This window comes from Anomaloglossus baeobatrachus (assembly GCF_048569485.1).
Source record: "Anomaloglossus baeobatrachus isolate aAnoBae1 chromosome 5 unlocalized genomic scaffold, aAnoBae1.hap1 SUPER_5_unloc_5, whole genome shotgun sequence".
Lineage (NCBI taxonomy): Eukaryota > Metazoa > Chordata > Amphibia > Anura > Aromobatidae > Anomaloglossus > Anomaloglossus baeobatrachus.
In genome coordinates, this window is record NW_027441809.1 from 1147642 (window position 1) to 1164984 (window position 17343).

The 17343-nt window shown below is 47.7% G+C and overlaps 1 protein-coding gene across 2 annotated transcripts; it reads left to right on the forward strand.

The window, feature by feature from the left end:
- The first annotated feature begins 170 nt into the window (after positions 1-170).
- Positions 171-16738, forward strand: LOC142259282 (uncharacterized). 2 transcript variants are annotated; one of them, XM_075331761.1, is made up of 3 exons: positions 171-257; positions 376-499; positions 13696-16738. In XM_075331761.1, exon 3 carries the CDS (start codon positions 13914-13916, stop codon positions 14709-14711), a length of 798 nt encoding a protein of 265 aa, XP_075187876.1. In that variant the 5' UTR covers positions 171-257; positions 376-499; positions 13696-13913; the 3' UTR covers positions 14712-16738. The 2 variants fall into 2 exon arrangements, with proteins under 2 accessions (XP_075187876.1, XP_075187877.1); XM_075331762.1 differs by lacking the exon at positions 376-499.
- Positions 16739-17343: the final 605 nt, after the last annotated feature.

Sequence of the window (17343 nt, forward strand, 5' to 3'; positions counted from 1 at the left end):
GAAGGACACAAAGATCTGTACAAGGACGTCATGATGGAGGATCCCCAGCCCCTCACATCACCAGGTAATAGACAGGACTAAATACACACGGCCTATAATTATCTGTAAGGAATGAATTCAGTCCCTGTATGTGTCTCCTCCAGTTCTATCCAGTAAGAGGACAACACCAGAGAGATGTCCCCATCCTCTTCTCCCACAGGACTGTAAACAAGAAGATCCCGATGTTCCTCAGGATGTGTTTCCTCCAGCTCTATCCTGTAAGAGATATCTACTCATGTACTTTCTGCACTAATTTGTGGTTACATTTTTAGACTTTCTGCTATGGGTTTTTTTAGCTGTATTTTCTTTTCTGCTTCTTCTGCTGTTTGTTTCTAGTGTCTTCTCTATGTCATTATGAAGGCAACTCAAAGACCTGCAGAGGGTTCATGAATACCCGGTTTCCCCGAAAAGACGACTAAAACCGAAAATAAGCCATAGCATGATTTTATGCAATTTTTAGGTAATGCTTGAAATATAAGCCCTACTCAAAAAAAAACCTAGTTAGAGTCAGGGCCAGCGTTGGAAGGAGTCAAACTGTGCAATTTCTCAGGAACCCCACTCTCTTAGTGACCCCATCAGTTGTATTCTAAAGTTGATTGTTTAAAGGGAACCTGTCATCAGAAATTTTGCTTTAAACCTAAATGTTTCCCCCTCTGCAGCTCCTGGGCTGCATTCTAACAAGGTTCCTGTTGGTGTTTTGCTCCCTTTTAGACCAAATATAATACTTTATAAAAGATGTACCTTTTGGGGTGCAAATTTTCTAAATCGTCCATGGGGGCGGGCTCTCTGGTGTCCGTTATGTCCATCCTGCCGATTTACGACGTCCCCAACGAGATTATGGGCGGCGCTGTGATTATCATTGCAAGTGCCCACCCATAATCTAGTACACGCGCTTTCCTCTCTGCCTCCAGCGTTCTGCGCAAGCGCTGGCCGTAACCGGTGGTGTCCTGCTCTGATCCTCCCATCTATTTTCTGCTACAGGGAAAGATGGGAAAGAGGGGACGTGCGGTCATCTGGCCAGCGCTTGCGCAGAACGCTGGAGGCAGAGGGGAAAGCGCGGGCACTTGCGATGACAACACAGCGCTGCCCATTCTCATGCCTGCGCAAACGTCACCAGCGGTCACACTGTGCACGCAGTGCACAGTCCCGCTACAGTGGCACTGCGCATGCGCCGGACCACGGGCTCACTGGGCGGCATCCTGGAAGTATGAAATGCTGCATTGGGGGACGGCGTAAATCGGCAGGATGGACATAACGGACACCAGAGAGCCCGCCCCCATGGACGATTTAGAAAATTTGCATCCCAAAATGGTACACCTTTATAAAGTATTATATTTGGTCTAAAAGGGAGCAAAAAACCAACAGGAACCTTGCTAGAATGCAGCCCAGGAGCTGCAGAGGGGGAAACATTTAGGTTTAAAGCAAAATTTCTGATGAAAGGTTCCCTTTAAGGACCTTTGATGGCTTCAAAGTCATGTGACATGATGTAACCAAAGGTCTCTTAATTGCAGAAGTCTAAACTGAACACGACACAGGCTGGAATTAGGGGAAAGGAAGAGCAAATTGGAATTGTGCGACTTTTGTAGGTTGGCCAGAAGAAGGGTGTGAAGCTACTGCTTCTCTAATTCATAACAAACTGCGGCCTTCCCTATGACAGAAATCTCACTCCAGTCCCTGATGTCATTTTTCAGTGTCCATTGCTGGTATTCATGAATTAGAGCCCTAATGTTTATCTGCACATACAGCAAGACCCTGCTACCTGTTTTAGTTACAAAGGATAGGCCATCAATTCTACAGTCCAGTCCCTATTTAAATATCCGTAATCTTTCTGTAATTATTACACTGTGTGCCGAATTATTAGGCAAATGAGTATTTTGATCACATGATACTTTTTATACATGTTGTCCTACTCCAAGCTGTATAGGCTGAGAGCCAACTACCAATTAAGTAAATCAGGTGCTGTGCACCTCTGTAATGAGGAGGGGTGCGGTGTAATGACATCAACACCCTATATAATGTGTGCTTAATTATTACACAACTTCCTTTCCTTTGGCAAAATGGCTCAGAAGAGAGATTTGACTGGCTCTGAAAAGTCCAAAATTGTGAGATGTCTAGCAGAGGGATGCAGCAGTCTTGAAATTGCCAAACTTTTGAAACGTGATCACCGAACAATCAAGTGTTTCATGGCAAATAGCCAACAGGGTCGCAAGACGTGTGTTGGGCAAAAAAGGCGCACAATAACTACCCATGAATTGAGGAAAATCAAACGTGAAGCTGCCAAGATGCCATTTACCACCAGTTTGGGCACATTTCAGAGCTGCAGCGTTACTGGAGTATCAAAAAGCACAAGGTGTGCCATACTCAGGGACATGGCCAAGATAAGGAAGGCTGAAAAACGACCACTTTTGAACAAGAAACTGTAACGTTGCACCCTGCAACCTGGGGGTTCCACTCGCTTGCAGCGGTGTGAGGTAGCTTCAGCAACATATGTACACAGTCTCTTTATAAGAATTCTGGCAGTTTATTTAAAAACACTCTCAGCATAAACTGCTCTTAAACATAAACGGTCCACGTACCGTAGCCATCCAGTCCATTATAAGTCCATAGTGGAAGTTTTAGCAACTTCCCCACTCTCTGGCTCCTGCCAGTGTACAGCTCTAGCCAAGGTTCCTTCCAGCACCCAGGGCCCTCTGCAGACCCCGGTCTGTCCTCTCCTCCAGGAGAGATTCGGCCCTACAGCCCTGGCCTGGCTGCTCTCACCTCAGTCTCAACTCAGACTCAATTAATTTCAGAGCCCTGTGTTCAGCCTCCACACAGGCTCATACACCCAGAGCTCCCTGTTCTGCTCTCACTCGTCTCCAGCACACACACTGGAAGTCTAGAGCCAGTCTCTCTCTAGACTGCCCTAGACACACTCCACCCAGGTTCAGAGACAGGATTGCCTTAACCCCTGGAGCCAAACCCACAGGTGGTAAGGAGTGTGTAATCAGCATCACACACCCTTCCATAGCTCTGCATGTAATGCAATCCTGTGGAACCCAGCCAACTTCACATTGCAGAGCACCAACACTTCTGCAAAACATACCGACCCTTTGTAATACAGCCGGTTGATACTTCACATACCCTCCACCTCTGTTCAAACCCGTAGGGGAGAACACTTCCCAACGACCTGGGGCCGCGAGACAGGGTATCCCTGCTGCCATGCCCCACCAGTCGAGAGGGCCGTTCAAGGTGCCCAAGAGCATTAGTCCCTGAGACATCTCCCGACAGTGTCACCAAACCCTGTCGTGTCAACCTAGGGTTAAAGGACGTCCCCTTTCCGGACCGTTCTCTCCCTTACCCCCTCCCAGGGTCACCGTAGTAGAGAGACACGTCCTCAGTCAAACCTACAGTCTTGTCCGAACTGAGGCTTACTCGTGTACCCCCAGGGCTCTGTCAGGAACTCTAAGCTCATAGCGGCCACTATCTACAGTACATCGTAGGTTACTTCTCTGTCGGCGATTCCTTCTATCGCGTGTCTTAACTACTGGACCGATTCGCCATCTTCCACTTCTTTCCCCTGAACAACGGATGGAAGACGGCTGCTGTCCCCCACACAGTTGGCGAAGCTGCTCCTCAATTTTCAGGTTTTCTTGCCTCAACCGCTCCATGTCACGTACATGGTGTACCCGATATTCAAGAAGGCTTTGAATGTTTCCAAGACTCTCTACAGTCCCGACACAGACGAACGGAACCACACCAGCTGCTCTCATTAGCAGCAGGGATTCTTAATCTCACCAATACCGACTTATTCACCAATCACCATGTCTTGCATGACTCGTCCGGTTCTTCCAATGACTCTCCCCACCAGACCCCAGGGTACTAGGACGATATCTTCCGCCAGACTCTGCGCTTTCCTTTTATACTCTAGCTGTCTAGTGGCTTCTTCATTTTGCAGTTGGACCTGCCACTTCATACGAACACATCTGAAGTGCATGTCCTTTAGAATAGCCACCCGCTGCCCAGTAACTGCAGTGGTGGACAATATCACTAACTGTTCAGCCTCTGGAGTACAGTAGACCTCACACGCTTCCACAGCTCTCTTAAATTCGTCATGCATGCCCTCGGTGGCACATGTGTCTCTTAAGTCCTCAGGTATATCCACCATGCACTTGACTACAGAAGTCTCATTCATCCCTGCCGCTTCCACATGCTTGTCCAGTTTAGCTTCCAGAGTCAGCTCTCTTTGGGCCTCCCCTGCTTCAACAAGTTTGGTCAGGATCGACACTCGCTGCTCCATCTGCTCCAAGGCTACCTGGGACCTGGACTGGTACTCTGCCAAGCGACTTCGGAGCTCTGCCACTTCTTTCTCCAGCTCCCTTACTCAACTCTCAGTAGCCTTCCTAAGACCCGCAACACACACATCCGTTTTTTTTGTACGTCTGCGGTACGTATTTGCACGTACCGCAGACACATACACACGGATACCCATGTTATGCAATGGTAGATGGCACACACACGTAAAATCACACAAAACGTGTGTCCGTGTGATAAGTACGTGTGTGCGCTTTTCTGCACGGACGACATGTCCGTTTTTGGCCAACAGCACGCAGGCACGGACCCGCTAAAGTCTATGGGTCCGTGCCTGCACGGACCGCACACGGAGTATGTCCGTGTTCAGCACGTTTCGTGCGTGTGCGTTTTTACACTAGCGATCTTATTTTTATTTTTTATTAAATTCAGTATACTTACCTTTTTTTCTGCTGTTCTCAGTCATACTTACATTGGCGCTCGTTTTTTTTCTTCCCCCGGCTGATACCGCTCCCCGATCACCAGCGCGGCGAGGAACAGCTGTGCAGAGAATACGCGGCAACAATTACTTTGAATATGCCGGCCGCTCATTAATCAATCTCGTATTCCCTGCTTTCCACGCCCACTGGCAAATATGATTGGTTGCAGTGAGACACGCCCCCCACGCTGAGTGACAGCTGTGTAACTGCAACCAATCACAGCCGCCGGTGGGCGTGTTTGTACTGTGCAGTAAAATAAATAAATAATTAAAAAAAAAACGGCGTGCGGTCCCCCCCAATTTTAATACCAGCCAGATAAAGCCATACGGCTGCAGGCTGGTATTCTCAGGATGGGGAGCCCCACGTTATGGGGAGCTCCCCAGCCTAACAATATCAGCCAGCAGACGCCCAGAATTGCCGCATACATTAGATGCGACAGTTCTGGGACTTTACCCGGCTCTTCACGATTTGCCCTGGTGCGTTGGCAAATCGGGGTAATAAGGAGTTAATGGCAGCCCATAGCTGCCACTAAATCCTAGATTAATCATGTCAGGCGATCAGCTGCTGTCAGTCAGGTAACTCACGGCCACCGCTGGATCCAGCGGTGGCCGCGGGTAACCTCAGTGACAGCACAGCTGATCGCGCTACTCACCTCATTTGCTGCGTGGAGCTGACAGGAGCGGCGGTGTATTCTGCAGCTCCTGTCACCTCCATGTAGCAGAGCTAGAAGCGACGCTGGAATTCCGTGGATTACGCCAGACATGGAGGGTTTTATCGGCCTGAATAAAGTGGTGAATGAGGGTATGTGTTATTGTTTTTTATTGCAAATAAAGGATTTCTTCAGGTGTGTGTGTATTTATTTACTGTAACTTACCCTCCATGATTAATCTGTATCTCGGGGAGACGCCTGACATGATTAATCTAGGATTTAGTGGCAGCTATGGGCTGCCATTAACTCCTTATTACCCCGATTTGCCAACGCACCAGGGCAAATCGGGAAGAGGCGGGTAAAGTCCCAGAACTGTCGCATCTAATGTATGTGGCAATTCTGGGCGTCTGCTGGCTGATATTGTTAGGCTGGGGGGCTCCCCATCCTGAGAATACCAGCCTGCAGCCGTATGTCTTTATCTGGCTGGTATTAAAATTGGGGGGGACCGCACGCCAGTTTTTTAAATTTATTTATTTTACTGCACAGTATAGACACGCCCACCAGCGGCTGTGATTGGTTGCAGTTACACAGCTGTCACTCAGCGTGGGGGGCGTGTCTCACTGCAACCAATCACAGGCGTCTGTGGGTGGGGACAGCAGGGAATACGAGATTGATTAATTAGCAGCCGGCATATTCAAAGTAATTGTTGCCGCGTATTCTCTGCACAGCTGTTCCTCGCCGCGCGGGTGATCGGGGAGCGGTAAGTATGAGAGAGGGCTGCTCACTTCAGTCACTCGGGGGATTAGCGGTCACTGGTGAATCCTTCACAGGTGACCGCTAATCAGTACGCGGCACACAGACAGAGCCGCGGCATGACAATGAAATCGGGTGAAGTACACCCGAGTTCATTCTCATTGCGCAACTCTGTCTGCTGGCAGCCGACATGTATCAACGACATTGTGCAACACACAAACAGACATTCCACACGGACATTCCACGTACACATACACGTGCATTGTACACACAAACACGGACATTTTACACATACACACGGCTCGCATACGCCATCACACGGATGCCATACGTACCGGAGAAACGCCCCAAAGAAACGGAACACGGACCCGAAAAACGGACCGTGTCACACGGACGTTTTTTTTTGCGGAAGTGTGTTTTAGGCCTAAGAAGTATCTCTTATTGCAGATGGTCTTTGCTCATCCTCTTGAATGAGTGTTCACTTGCGGACCTCTCTGGTCTACGACACCCTCTTTCCGAGACTTCTTCCACCTCTACACCTCTGGCTTTTTCGTGGGGTTCAACTTTGTCATAGTCACCACTCTCTTGGGTCTCAGCTGCTTCACCTTCGGCTTTCAACTCTGGGGTCGGCTCCTTCTCCATGGCTTCATCGCACGGACCACTGTTGTCCCGATTTATCGGTTTCTCTGGCAGCACGTCATCGCTTGCCAGTGTACCCGCCTCAGCTGCAGAACCTTTGGGTTTCTTACTCTTCTTACCCACGACCTTCGCTATATCCTCCATCTTGGTTTTACCAAGCAGGTCAGGCAGGCTCTCAATCCTGGATGAGACCTCTGGTCCAGACTTCACCTCCTCAGAGGCTCTCTTCACTTCAGCGCCAGCTGTTTCTTGGGTCTTCACTGCATTACCTTCAACTTCCTCTGGTGTCTTTGCAGTGTCACCCTCAGCCTGGGTGTCACACCCTTCAACATGGCACTCTGTTCCTTTTAGAGATTTGGGGCTGAATTCGCTGTCATCCACCCCAGCACCCGGTAGTTCACCAGTCTGCTCACCATGACTGTTGGGGATTATTCCTCCCCCCCTCACTCTCCAGGATTCCATTTCCTATACCACTCTCGCTTGACAGACTATCAGCTGCACCCGGGGAAATCATAGGGACCACCCCCATTACGTCCTTGGTTGGCTCCTTTTCTGCGTTTTTACCCTGCTGATTTCTGTCGTTACAATGTGTCAGTTCCGTCTCTGATTCCTCTTTCTTTTGTAGGACATCACCATCTGACTCTACTGTAGCAGTTTTTACTGGCACCAAGTCTTCATTACCCAGGCATGTCACTTTCTCTGCACCCTCAGACAGCATACACTGTGCCCCCTCTCGGTGCTTATTACGTCTTCGGCGTCGTGAGGATGTTTTACCCTTCTCGCCCATCTGTACCTCACTGTACTCGTTTGTCCCCTTTCTAGAGTCAGTGTCTTTACTGGAGTCATCATCACTCCCCCTGGTGTCCTGGACTAACATGTCCCCGCTTAACCAGGTGTCAGTCTCCTCCCCTGAAATTACTTGGGTTTTAGTCGTCAGACTGTCACTTCCCTTTGGAGACGTCACGTCACTAACTTGGGGAGACCCTCTATGTCCCTTGGTCACCCCTAACTCTGGACAGTCCTTATTTGGAGGTGCCATCTCCTCTTTGCACCTCAATATACCACAGGGAATCGATATAACCTCATACGGTAAACAGGCTGTCTTAGGCGGGGGCCGACTCATTCCGGTGTAATCGGTCCCGGCCTCTGTCTTCCATAAGTCCTTAAACAACTCAAAGTCCTGTCCTATGATAACTGGATAGATCAAATCCCGAACCACACCCACGTCTGGGCGCCCCATACGGTCGGGCGTCTGAATCATGACTCTGGCCAGAGGATATTCTTTAGTGGTCCCATGCACACAGCGTCCTTCTATTGTCCTACCATCCATAAAATGGAGATTGGGCATGGGTCTCACTAAGGTCAACCGGCTCCCCGGGTCTAACAGACCAAACACACGTAGCCCATTCAAGTCCATGGAGCACTTCTGTGGCCTCACATCGGATGGATAGCCTATACCGCAGGTAGGACATAGGTAAGGCGAACCCCATTGCCCCTTGCTATAGTCCACCTGTTCGGCTTGAGAATGCTCCACCCCCTTGTGGGTCATCAGTGCTTTCTGAGGCGCCGCCCCCTGTTGGGTAACCACCCCCTTCCAGGACTCCGCCCCCTTTTGGATAACCATAACGGACTCCGCCCCCTTTTGGGTAACCATTCCCTTCTGGGACTCCGCCCCCTTTTGCTGTTTCCATGCAATGTCCTTAGCCCCCAGTTCACACCGTTCGCCCTTATCTCCCTGGTCACCCAGTGTCCATACTGGCCCCCGAAGGGAACGCTCAAACTGGTCCATGGCTGCGACATCGCTACACACTGACAGCTCCTGCTGTCCCCGGACCAGGAACTAGTACAGCTCCTCCACAACATCCGCAGGGACCATTCCCTCTTTTTGGTTTTCAGCCCCCACTGCTGTCACTGGACCTCCTGGCACATGCTGTTGGTGCTGCTGGCTCTGCAGCAGCTGGTTCAGGAGCCCCTCCATGCTGCAACGAGAAGAGGAACAGGAGGGGCGCTCCAATGGGTAATACCCAGTGGTCAAAGACAGGGAGGGGGTTAGAGAACCACTAACCTTTCCAGGTTGTACCACCCGCACAACCAGGATCTCTAGCCTGTGGTGTATCGCTGCTCACCAAGCAGGGCCTCACAATTCCGCCTGGCCTGGAACCTCCAGTCACTGGTCTTGCCACTGCAGCACAGAACCCCGCTGATTCACCGCCAGCAGCTGGAGCACGCTGTCCCTGTTCGTGGACCCGCCGATCCACCGCCAGCTGCTTGAGTGCGCAGACAAAATTTTCGTGGACCTGCCAATCCACAGCAATACTTCCTAGGCCGTTGCCCTTAGCAACCAGACTGCATTGCCCCTAGCAACCAGACCGCATGCCCGCATTCTCCACCATATGTAACGTTGCACCCCGCAACCTGGGGGTTCCACTCGCTTGCAGCGGTGTGAGGTAGCTTCAGCAACATATGTACACAGTCTCTTTATAAGAATTCTGGCAGTTTATTTAAAAACACTCTCAGCATAAACTGCTCTTAAACATAAACGGTCCACGTACCGTGGGCATGCAGTCCATTATAAGTCCATAGTGGAAGTTTTAGCAACTTCCCCACTCTCTGGCTCCTGCCAGTCTACAGCTCTAGCCAAGGTTCCTTCCAGCACCCAGGGCCCTCTGCAGACCCCGGTCTGTCCTCTCCTCCAGGAGAGATTCGGCCCTACAGCCCTGGCCTAGCTGCACTCACCTCAGTCTCAACTCAGACTCAATTTCAGAGCCCTGTGTTCAGCCTCCACACAGGCTGATACACCCAGAGCTCCCTGCTCTGTTCTCACTCGTCTCCAGCACACACACTGGAAGTCTAGAGCCAGTCTCTCTCTAGACTGCCCTAGACACACTCCACCCAGGTTCAGAGACAGGATTGCTTTAACCCCTGGAGCCACACCCACAGGTAGTAAGGAGTGTGTAATCAGCATCACACACCCTTCCATGGCTCTGCATGTAATGCAATCCTGTGGAACCACAGGTCCCAGCCAACTTCACATTGCAGAGCACCCACGCTTCTGCAAAACATACCGGCCCTTTGTAATACAGCCGGTTGATACTTCACAAAACGTAAGATATCTTCAGGCTTTATCAGTTAAGGGCAGAGAGCTCCTCTCCGACTCAGACGCCAGCAAGGTGGAGGTGGGGTACTGGTATGGGTTGGTATCATCAAAGATGAACTTGTGGGACCTTTTTGGGTTGAGGATGGAGTGAAGCTCAACTCCAAGACCTACTGCCAGTTTCTGGAAGACAACTTCTTCAAGCAGTGGTACAGGAAAAAGTCAGTATCGTTCTAGAAAAACATGATTTTCATGCAGGACAATTCTCCATCACATGCATCCAACTACTCCACAGCGTGGCTGGCCAGTAAAGGTCTAAAAGATGAAAAAATAATGACATGGCTCCCTTGTTCACATAATCTGAACCCCATCGAGAACCTGTGGTCCCTCACAAAATGTGAGGTCTACAGGGAGGAAAAACAGTACACCTCTCGGAACAGTGTCTGGAGGCTGTGGTGACTGCTGCATGCAATGTTGATCGTAAACAGATCAAGCAACTGACGGAATCTATGGATGGTAGGCTGTTGAGTGTCATCATAAAGAAAGGTGGCTATATTGGTCACTTTTTTGGGTTTTGTTTTTGCATGTCAGAAATGTTTATTTCTAAAAATTTTTGCAGTTATATTGGTGTACCTAGTGAAAATAAAGAAGTGAGATGGGAATATATTTGGTTTTTATTAAGTTGCCTAAAAATTCTGCACAGTAATAGTTACCTGCACAAACAGATATCCTCCTGAGATAGCCAAATCTAAAAAAAAAAACACTCCTACTTCCAAAAATATTAAGCTTTGATATTTATGAGTCTTTTTGGTTGATTGAGAACATAGTTGTTGATCAATAATAAAAAAAATCCTCTAAAATAAAACTTGCCTAATAATTCTGTACACGGTGTATATAAAGGGTACTTTACACGCTGCGATATCGGTACCGATATCGCTAGCGAGCGTACCCGCCCCCGTCGGTTGTGTGTCACGGACAAATCGCTGCCCGTGGCGCACAACATCGCTAACACCCGTCACACGGACTTACCTTCCCTGCGACGTCGCTCTGGCCGGAGATCCGCCTCCTTTCTAAGGGGGCAGGGCGTGCGGCATCACAGCGACATCACACGGCAGCCGACCAATAGCAGAGGAGGGGCAGAGATGAGCGGCCGGACCATGCCGCCCACCTCCTTCCTTCCTCATTGCCGGTGGACGGAGGTAAGGAGATGTTCGTCGTTCCTACGGTGTCACACATAGTGATGTGTGATGCCGCAGGAACGACGAACAACATCGTACCTGCAGCAGCAACGATATTAAGGAAATGAGCGACGTGTCAACGAGCAACGATTTTTCACGTTTTTGTGCTCGTTGATTGTCGCTCATTGGTGTCACACGCTGCGATGTCGGTAACGGCGCTGGATGTGCGTCACTACCGACGTGGCCACGACGTTATATCGTTACCGATGTCGCAGCATGTAAAGCACCCTTTAGTCTTCGAAAAAAAATCTCTTTAAATTGTCTATGCTGTGGATCAATGTTACAAGGAGATTTTTGCAGGTTTTGACAACTGTCATGGTGGTGTCAGGATCTGTGGAAATTATAGATTCTAGTACTCTACATGTTAACTTCTCTGTCTATGAGCAGTGCAGGGAGACATAGGCATCGAACCACAGGCTTGGGCAGTCTAGCAAGAGTTATTCTCGGGTAATCTGCTTGTTAATGTCTTTGATCACATGCTGTGGAGGAGAAAGTATCATTCGCTCCCCTTCTGTATATGCTGGCTGGGCTATTTCATTAATGCCAGCTATAATTTACCTATACTGGTCTGGTGAGGTGTTGTGATCCAGACGAAAGGCCCTGTCACACACAGATAAATCTGCGGCAGATCTGTGGTTGCAGTGAAATTGTGGACAATCAGTGTCAGGTTTGTGGCTGTGCACAAATGGAACAATATGTCCATGATTTCACTGCAACCACAGATCTGCCAAACATTTATCTCTGTGTGTGACGGGGCCTTTACAGGTAGTTGTTGTGAATTATTGCTGTGAGCTGTTGTTGTTCTCTTTTTATCGCTGCCTTCCTGCTCTTGCTTTTCTCTTTAGTCTCTCACTGTTTATTTCTGTGAGTTTGCAATATGTCCCGTCTGTCTTAGGCCCCTTTCACACACACGTGTCTCCGGTATGTGCTACGTCCGTTTCCACATGTACCGGAGACACGGGCACACGTATACCCATTAAAATCAATGGGTTTATGTGCACGCACGTGTTCCGCAATTGGCCCGTGCCTCCGTGTGCAGCAGACGTGAGCCCATGTGCTCCATACAAAAGCTTGTCCATTTTTCTCCAGCAGCACAGGTGTCACGCGGCCCGCACACGTACCACACGGATGTAGTGTGGATGCGGTCCTGTGTGACACACGCCGGAGAAACACGTGTCATTATTTTAAAATAAAAAAACACATACTCGCCTCCACCAGTCCTGCAGAATCTTCCGCTGCAAACAGTTGCTGCCGACCACCGCACATTCTGAGCATGTTAAGGAGGTGGGAGTGGTGTCACAGCCGCTGATCTCCGCCCCCCTATTCTCAGCCAGAAGCAACATCAACGGGGAGTGGGCAGGGCTGGAGCCGAAGATCAGTACCCTGGACAGCAGGAAGGACCACGTGAGTATTCAAATTACAGGTTCTCCGTGTGTTATCGCGGATAGCACACGTAGAACACACGTGGCCCGCACGTACCGGAGACACGTACTTACCAAACGCAACACGCAAGGAAAATACGTGTCTCGCGGCACGTGCGTGATTTTCACGTGAGTGTGAAGGGAGCCTTAATCTGTGTTTCCATCATACTACTGCCCCTTCCTAACCGATTAGAGCTGGTCAGAAGAATAGTAAGATATGGGCGTCTCCATCTTCAGGGGTAATCCACAGGTTAGGAATAGCTTAGGGTCCCCTAGCGTGTGAGACAGTATAGGAGCCTCCTGTCCCTCATTATCCTGCAGTCACATTGTGACAATCAATCAGATTATTTACTGTAGCACATTCCAGAGAACTGGTGCTAGGAATGGGAGATCCGCATTAACTAAGATGTAACTCTTAAGTGGGCTTTACACGCAACAATATCGCTAGCGAGCGTACCCGCCCCCGTCAGGTTGTGCGTCATGGGCAAATCGCTGCCCATGGCGCACAACATCGCTTACACCTGTCACACTATACTTACCTGCCTAGCGACGTCGCAGTGGCCGGCAAAACGCCTCCTTTCTAAGGGGGCGGTTTGTGCGGCGTCACTAAGCAGCTGCCCAATAGAAGTGGAGGGGTGGAGATGAGCGGGCCGAACATCCCGCCTACCTTCTTCCTTCCTCATTGAGTGCGGCCGCAGGTATGATGTAGTTCCTCGTTCCTGCGGTGTCACTCAGAGCAAATGTGTGCTGCTGCAGGAACGACGAACAACATCGTACCTGCAACAGCAATGATAATCGGGATAGGAACGACTGGACAACGATATGGTGAATATTTCTGATCGTTAACAGTCGTTCCTGCGGTGTCACACGCAACGACGTCGCTAACAAGGCTGGATGTGCGTCACGAATTCCGTGACCCCAACGGCATCTCGTTTGCGATGTCGTTGCGTGTAAAGCCCGCTTTAGATGTCGAAATTGGACAAGAGATTCAGAATACATTTTTTCCTAATTTAATTTATGTTCTGGTTTAAAAAAGTAAATGTACTTTCAAGATAATATCATTAAAAAATAATAACATTGTGTTTATTTTTAGCCGATGACTGTATTGGGAGTTCAGATGGAAATCTTATATCTTCAGAATTTATAACAGATGATGAAAGTATCACACATGATACATATGAAGAGCATGCTGCTGTCCCAGATATACCTCCAGTCCTTCCTCGGAAAGCTTTATCATCAGATCTTTTCAAAGAAGTCCAAAATTCCGATTTATCACAGAATTGTCAGCAAAATTAAACTTACGGAAGTGATATGGAACATGAAATGGCTCATACAAAGGAGAAACCATTTTCATGTTCAAAATGTGGGAAATGTGTTACCAAGAAATCACATCTTGTTAACCTTCAAAAAGTTCAGACACATGAAAATCCGTTTTCATCTCCTCAATGTGAGAAATGTTTTGCTCGAAAATCAAACCTTATTGATAATCAAAAATATCAGATAGGGAAGAAGCTATTTTCATGTGCAGAGTGTGGGAATTGTTTTAAATGGAAATCAGAACTTGTCCGGCATCAAAGATTTCACACAGGGGAGAAGCCATTTTCATGTTCAGAATGTGGGAAATGTTTCCACCAGAAATCAGATCTTGTTATGCATCAAAGATCTCACACAGGAGAGAAACCATTTTTATGTTCAGAGTGTGGGAAATGTTTTATTCGGAAATCAGATCTTGTTATGCATCAAAGATCTCACACAGGGGAGAAACCATTTTCATGTTCAGAGTGTGGGAAATGTTTTAATTGGAAATCAGATCTTCTTGAGCATCAAAGATCTCACACAGGAGAGAAGTCATTTTCATGTTCAGAGTGTGGGAAATGTTTTATTCAGAGATCAAGCCTTGTTAGGCATCAGAAAATTCACACAGGGGAGAAGCTATTTTCATGTTCAGAGTGTGGGAAATGTTTTATTCGGAAATCAGAACTTGTTGGGCATCAAAGATTTCACACCGGGGACAAGCCATTTTCATGTTCAGAGTGTGGAAAATGTTTTATTCAGAAATCAGACCTTGTTAGACATCACAAAATTCACACAGGGGAAAAGCCTGTGTGAAAAGGTTCTAACAACACAAGGGGTTTCACCAACAGTAGATATAACAAGACTAGGTTTCAGCAATTCAGTAGAATTAGATCACATTCTGCTGATCCTTGTGTGTCATCACCACTACTAGCCAGTGGTGGAGACAGTAGGTCACAAAAGATTGACCAAGCGACCCCTCCTGTACGGACCACTACCCCCTACAGTCCTTGAGAAATACTCATCTCTTCCTCCTATTGAAGTTATTAAAGTACACATTTCTTCTTCTATTGCTCCTATCACTACTAATACAACGCTTATGTGGGCAAATACTCTGTCCTCGGATGTTAATAAGGTTTTTGATACCAATACAGACATATCCAACACTGATACACAACAGGATTTGGCTATCATTCAGACACAAATTGATAAATTGAGGAAAGAGAAATATGTGGTTTCTTTGATGGTAGCTAATTCCAGAAACTTTAAGGAGATTGGAATAGTTGACTCTGTATCTAACCCTCTGGCATCTGATACATATATCAACCCTCTAGTATCTAACACATGTAACAATACTTCATTTGATTTGCTTGATCTCTCCATTCATTATAATATAGACGATTTTATTGCAACCCCTGGTTCATCCTCTAGACTACCTGATCATAATAAACTTATCACTATTGATAATTCCACTAATGCTGCAGCATTGGTGCCTTTTTTTACCCAAAGCCATCCCCGGTCAGAACAATGTGATAACCAATTATCTAACTCCAAAGTCGGTAAAAAGAAAAAGCGTTACAGAGGGACCAGAACTGGAGCCAAAACAAAGCAGAAAAGGGAAAAAAGTTTATCTGCTGGATGCTTAAATAAGACAAATAATATATTTCATCTTTCAGATTATACACCTACTACTGCTGCAATTTCTTTACTTAATAAAGGCCTTTCTTTTTGTACCACTTTTAATATAAAAGATTTTTATTTATTTACCGATCTACAGACATTTATTAGAAAATTGACTCTGCAGAGACACTATACCATTATGGCGGGTAGGGCGACATCCAGTAGTACACTGTTAGGTGATTCGGTCACCGATCAATTCTTACACACTGACTTTAAAAGGACCTCTAATTTTTATCCAACGGAAAGTAAAGGACACAATTTACACACATTCTGTAAAATGGTGCTTCAGGATTTCAACCTGTTAAAAAGCCGATGTGGAAATATTCCTTGGAACTTATCCAGATCTGAAAAGAGGGCATTAAACTCACTAAAAGGGAATAATGATATCAGACCAGCGGATAAAGGGGGGTTGTCCTACAGAATAAATCAGACTATATAGCACAGGCTTTTAGAATCCTATCTGATCCCACGAATTATCAGCGGGTGACACAAAAGGATTAGCAACTAGAGATGAGCCACCCCCCTAGAGTTCAAGTTCGGTTCGTCGAACGGAGAACATGTTCGACGAACCAATTCGAACCCCATTGAAAACAATGGCAGGCAAACACAAACACATAAAAACACATAGAAAACACCTTCTAAGGTGTCCAAAAGGTGACAAACAACTCACAAGACACCACAAACACATGGAAAAGTGACAAGGATATATACTCATGCGAAAACAAAAGATCTGGACGAGTAAAAAGAGGAGGAGACAGATATCGGAGTATCTGCAAGTGAACATCGATGCCATTACTGTGCAACCTGAGCCTTGCTCATTTTGGGCTTCCAATCTGGATAAATTGCCTGAGCTTGCCACTTACGCCTTGGAGATCTTGTCGTGTCCCGCAGCCAGTGTTTTCTCGGAATGTGTCTTCAGTGCTGTTGGGTGTGTGCTGACAGATAAGCGCACGCATCTGTCCAGTGACAATGTGGACAGACTAACGTTCATCAAGATGAACAAGTCATGGATCCGCAAGGACTTTTCTACCCTGTGTCATCCAGGGGAAACTAAAGGCTGGTGGATTTTTGATAGTGCTTCATGCAAATCAACTTTTTAAGTTTGCAACTGGGGGACAACTGATGCCAGTGAAGTGGTGTGTGTGGCCCAATTTTTGGAAAAGACAGAGACTGTGGTTGGAGTCCCCCTTTTTTTGAAAAATGAATCAAGATGAAGAAGTCATGGATCAGAGAGGACTTTTCTACCCCTGTGTCTTCCAAGTGAGATGAAAGGCTGGTGGATTTTTGATAGTGCTTCATTCAAATCAACTTTTTAAGTTTGCAACTGGGGGACAACTGATGCCAGTGAAGTGGTGTGTGTGGCCCAATTTTTGGAAAAGAGGGAGACTGTGGTTGGAGTCTGTTTGCTGTGTTTTACATGATTTTAGAAGGGCATAAAAAGTTGTTTAAAAGAACTGAATTCCTCAGTGGTTGATACCTTTTAATGGCTAAAGGCTACTTTACACACTGCGATATCGGTCCCGATATCGCTAGTGTGGGTACCCGCCCCCATCTGTTGTGCGACACGGGCAAATCGCTGCCCGTGTCGCACAACAGCCGTAACACATACATACCTGTCCGGCGATGTCGCTGTGACGGGCGAACCGCCTCCTTTCTAAGGGGGCGGTCCGTGCGGCGTCACAGCGACGTCACTGAACCGCCGCCCAATAGCAGCGGAGGGGCGGAGCTGAGCGGGACGTAACATCCCGCCCACCTCCTTCCTTCCTCA

Coding starts and splice junctions, on each gene's coding strand:
- LOC142259282 (XM_075331761.1), top strand. CDS start 13,914: ATGGAACATGAAATGGCTCATACAAAGGAGAAACCATTTTCATGTTCA.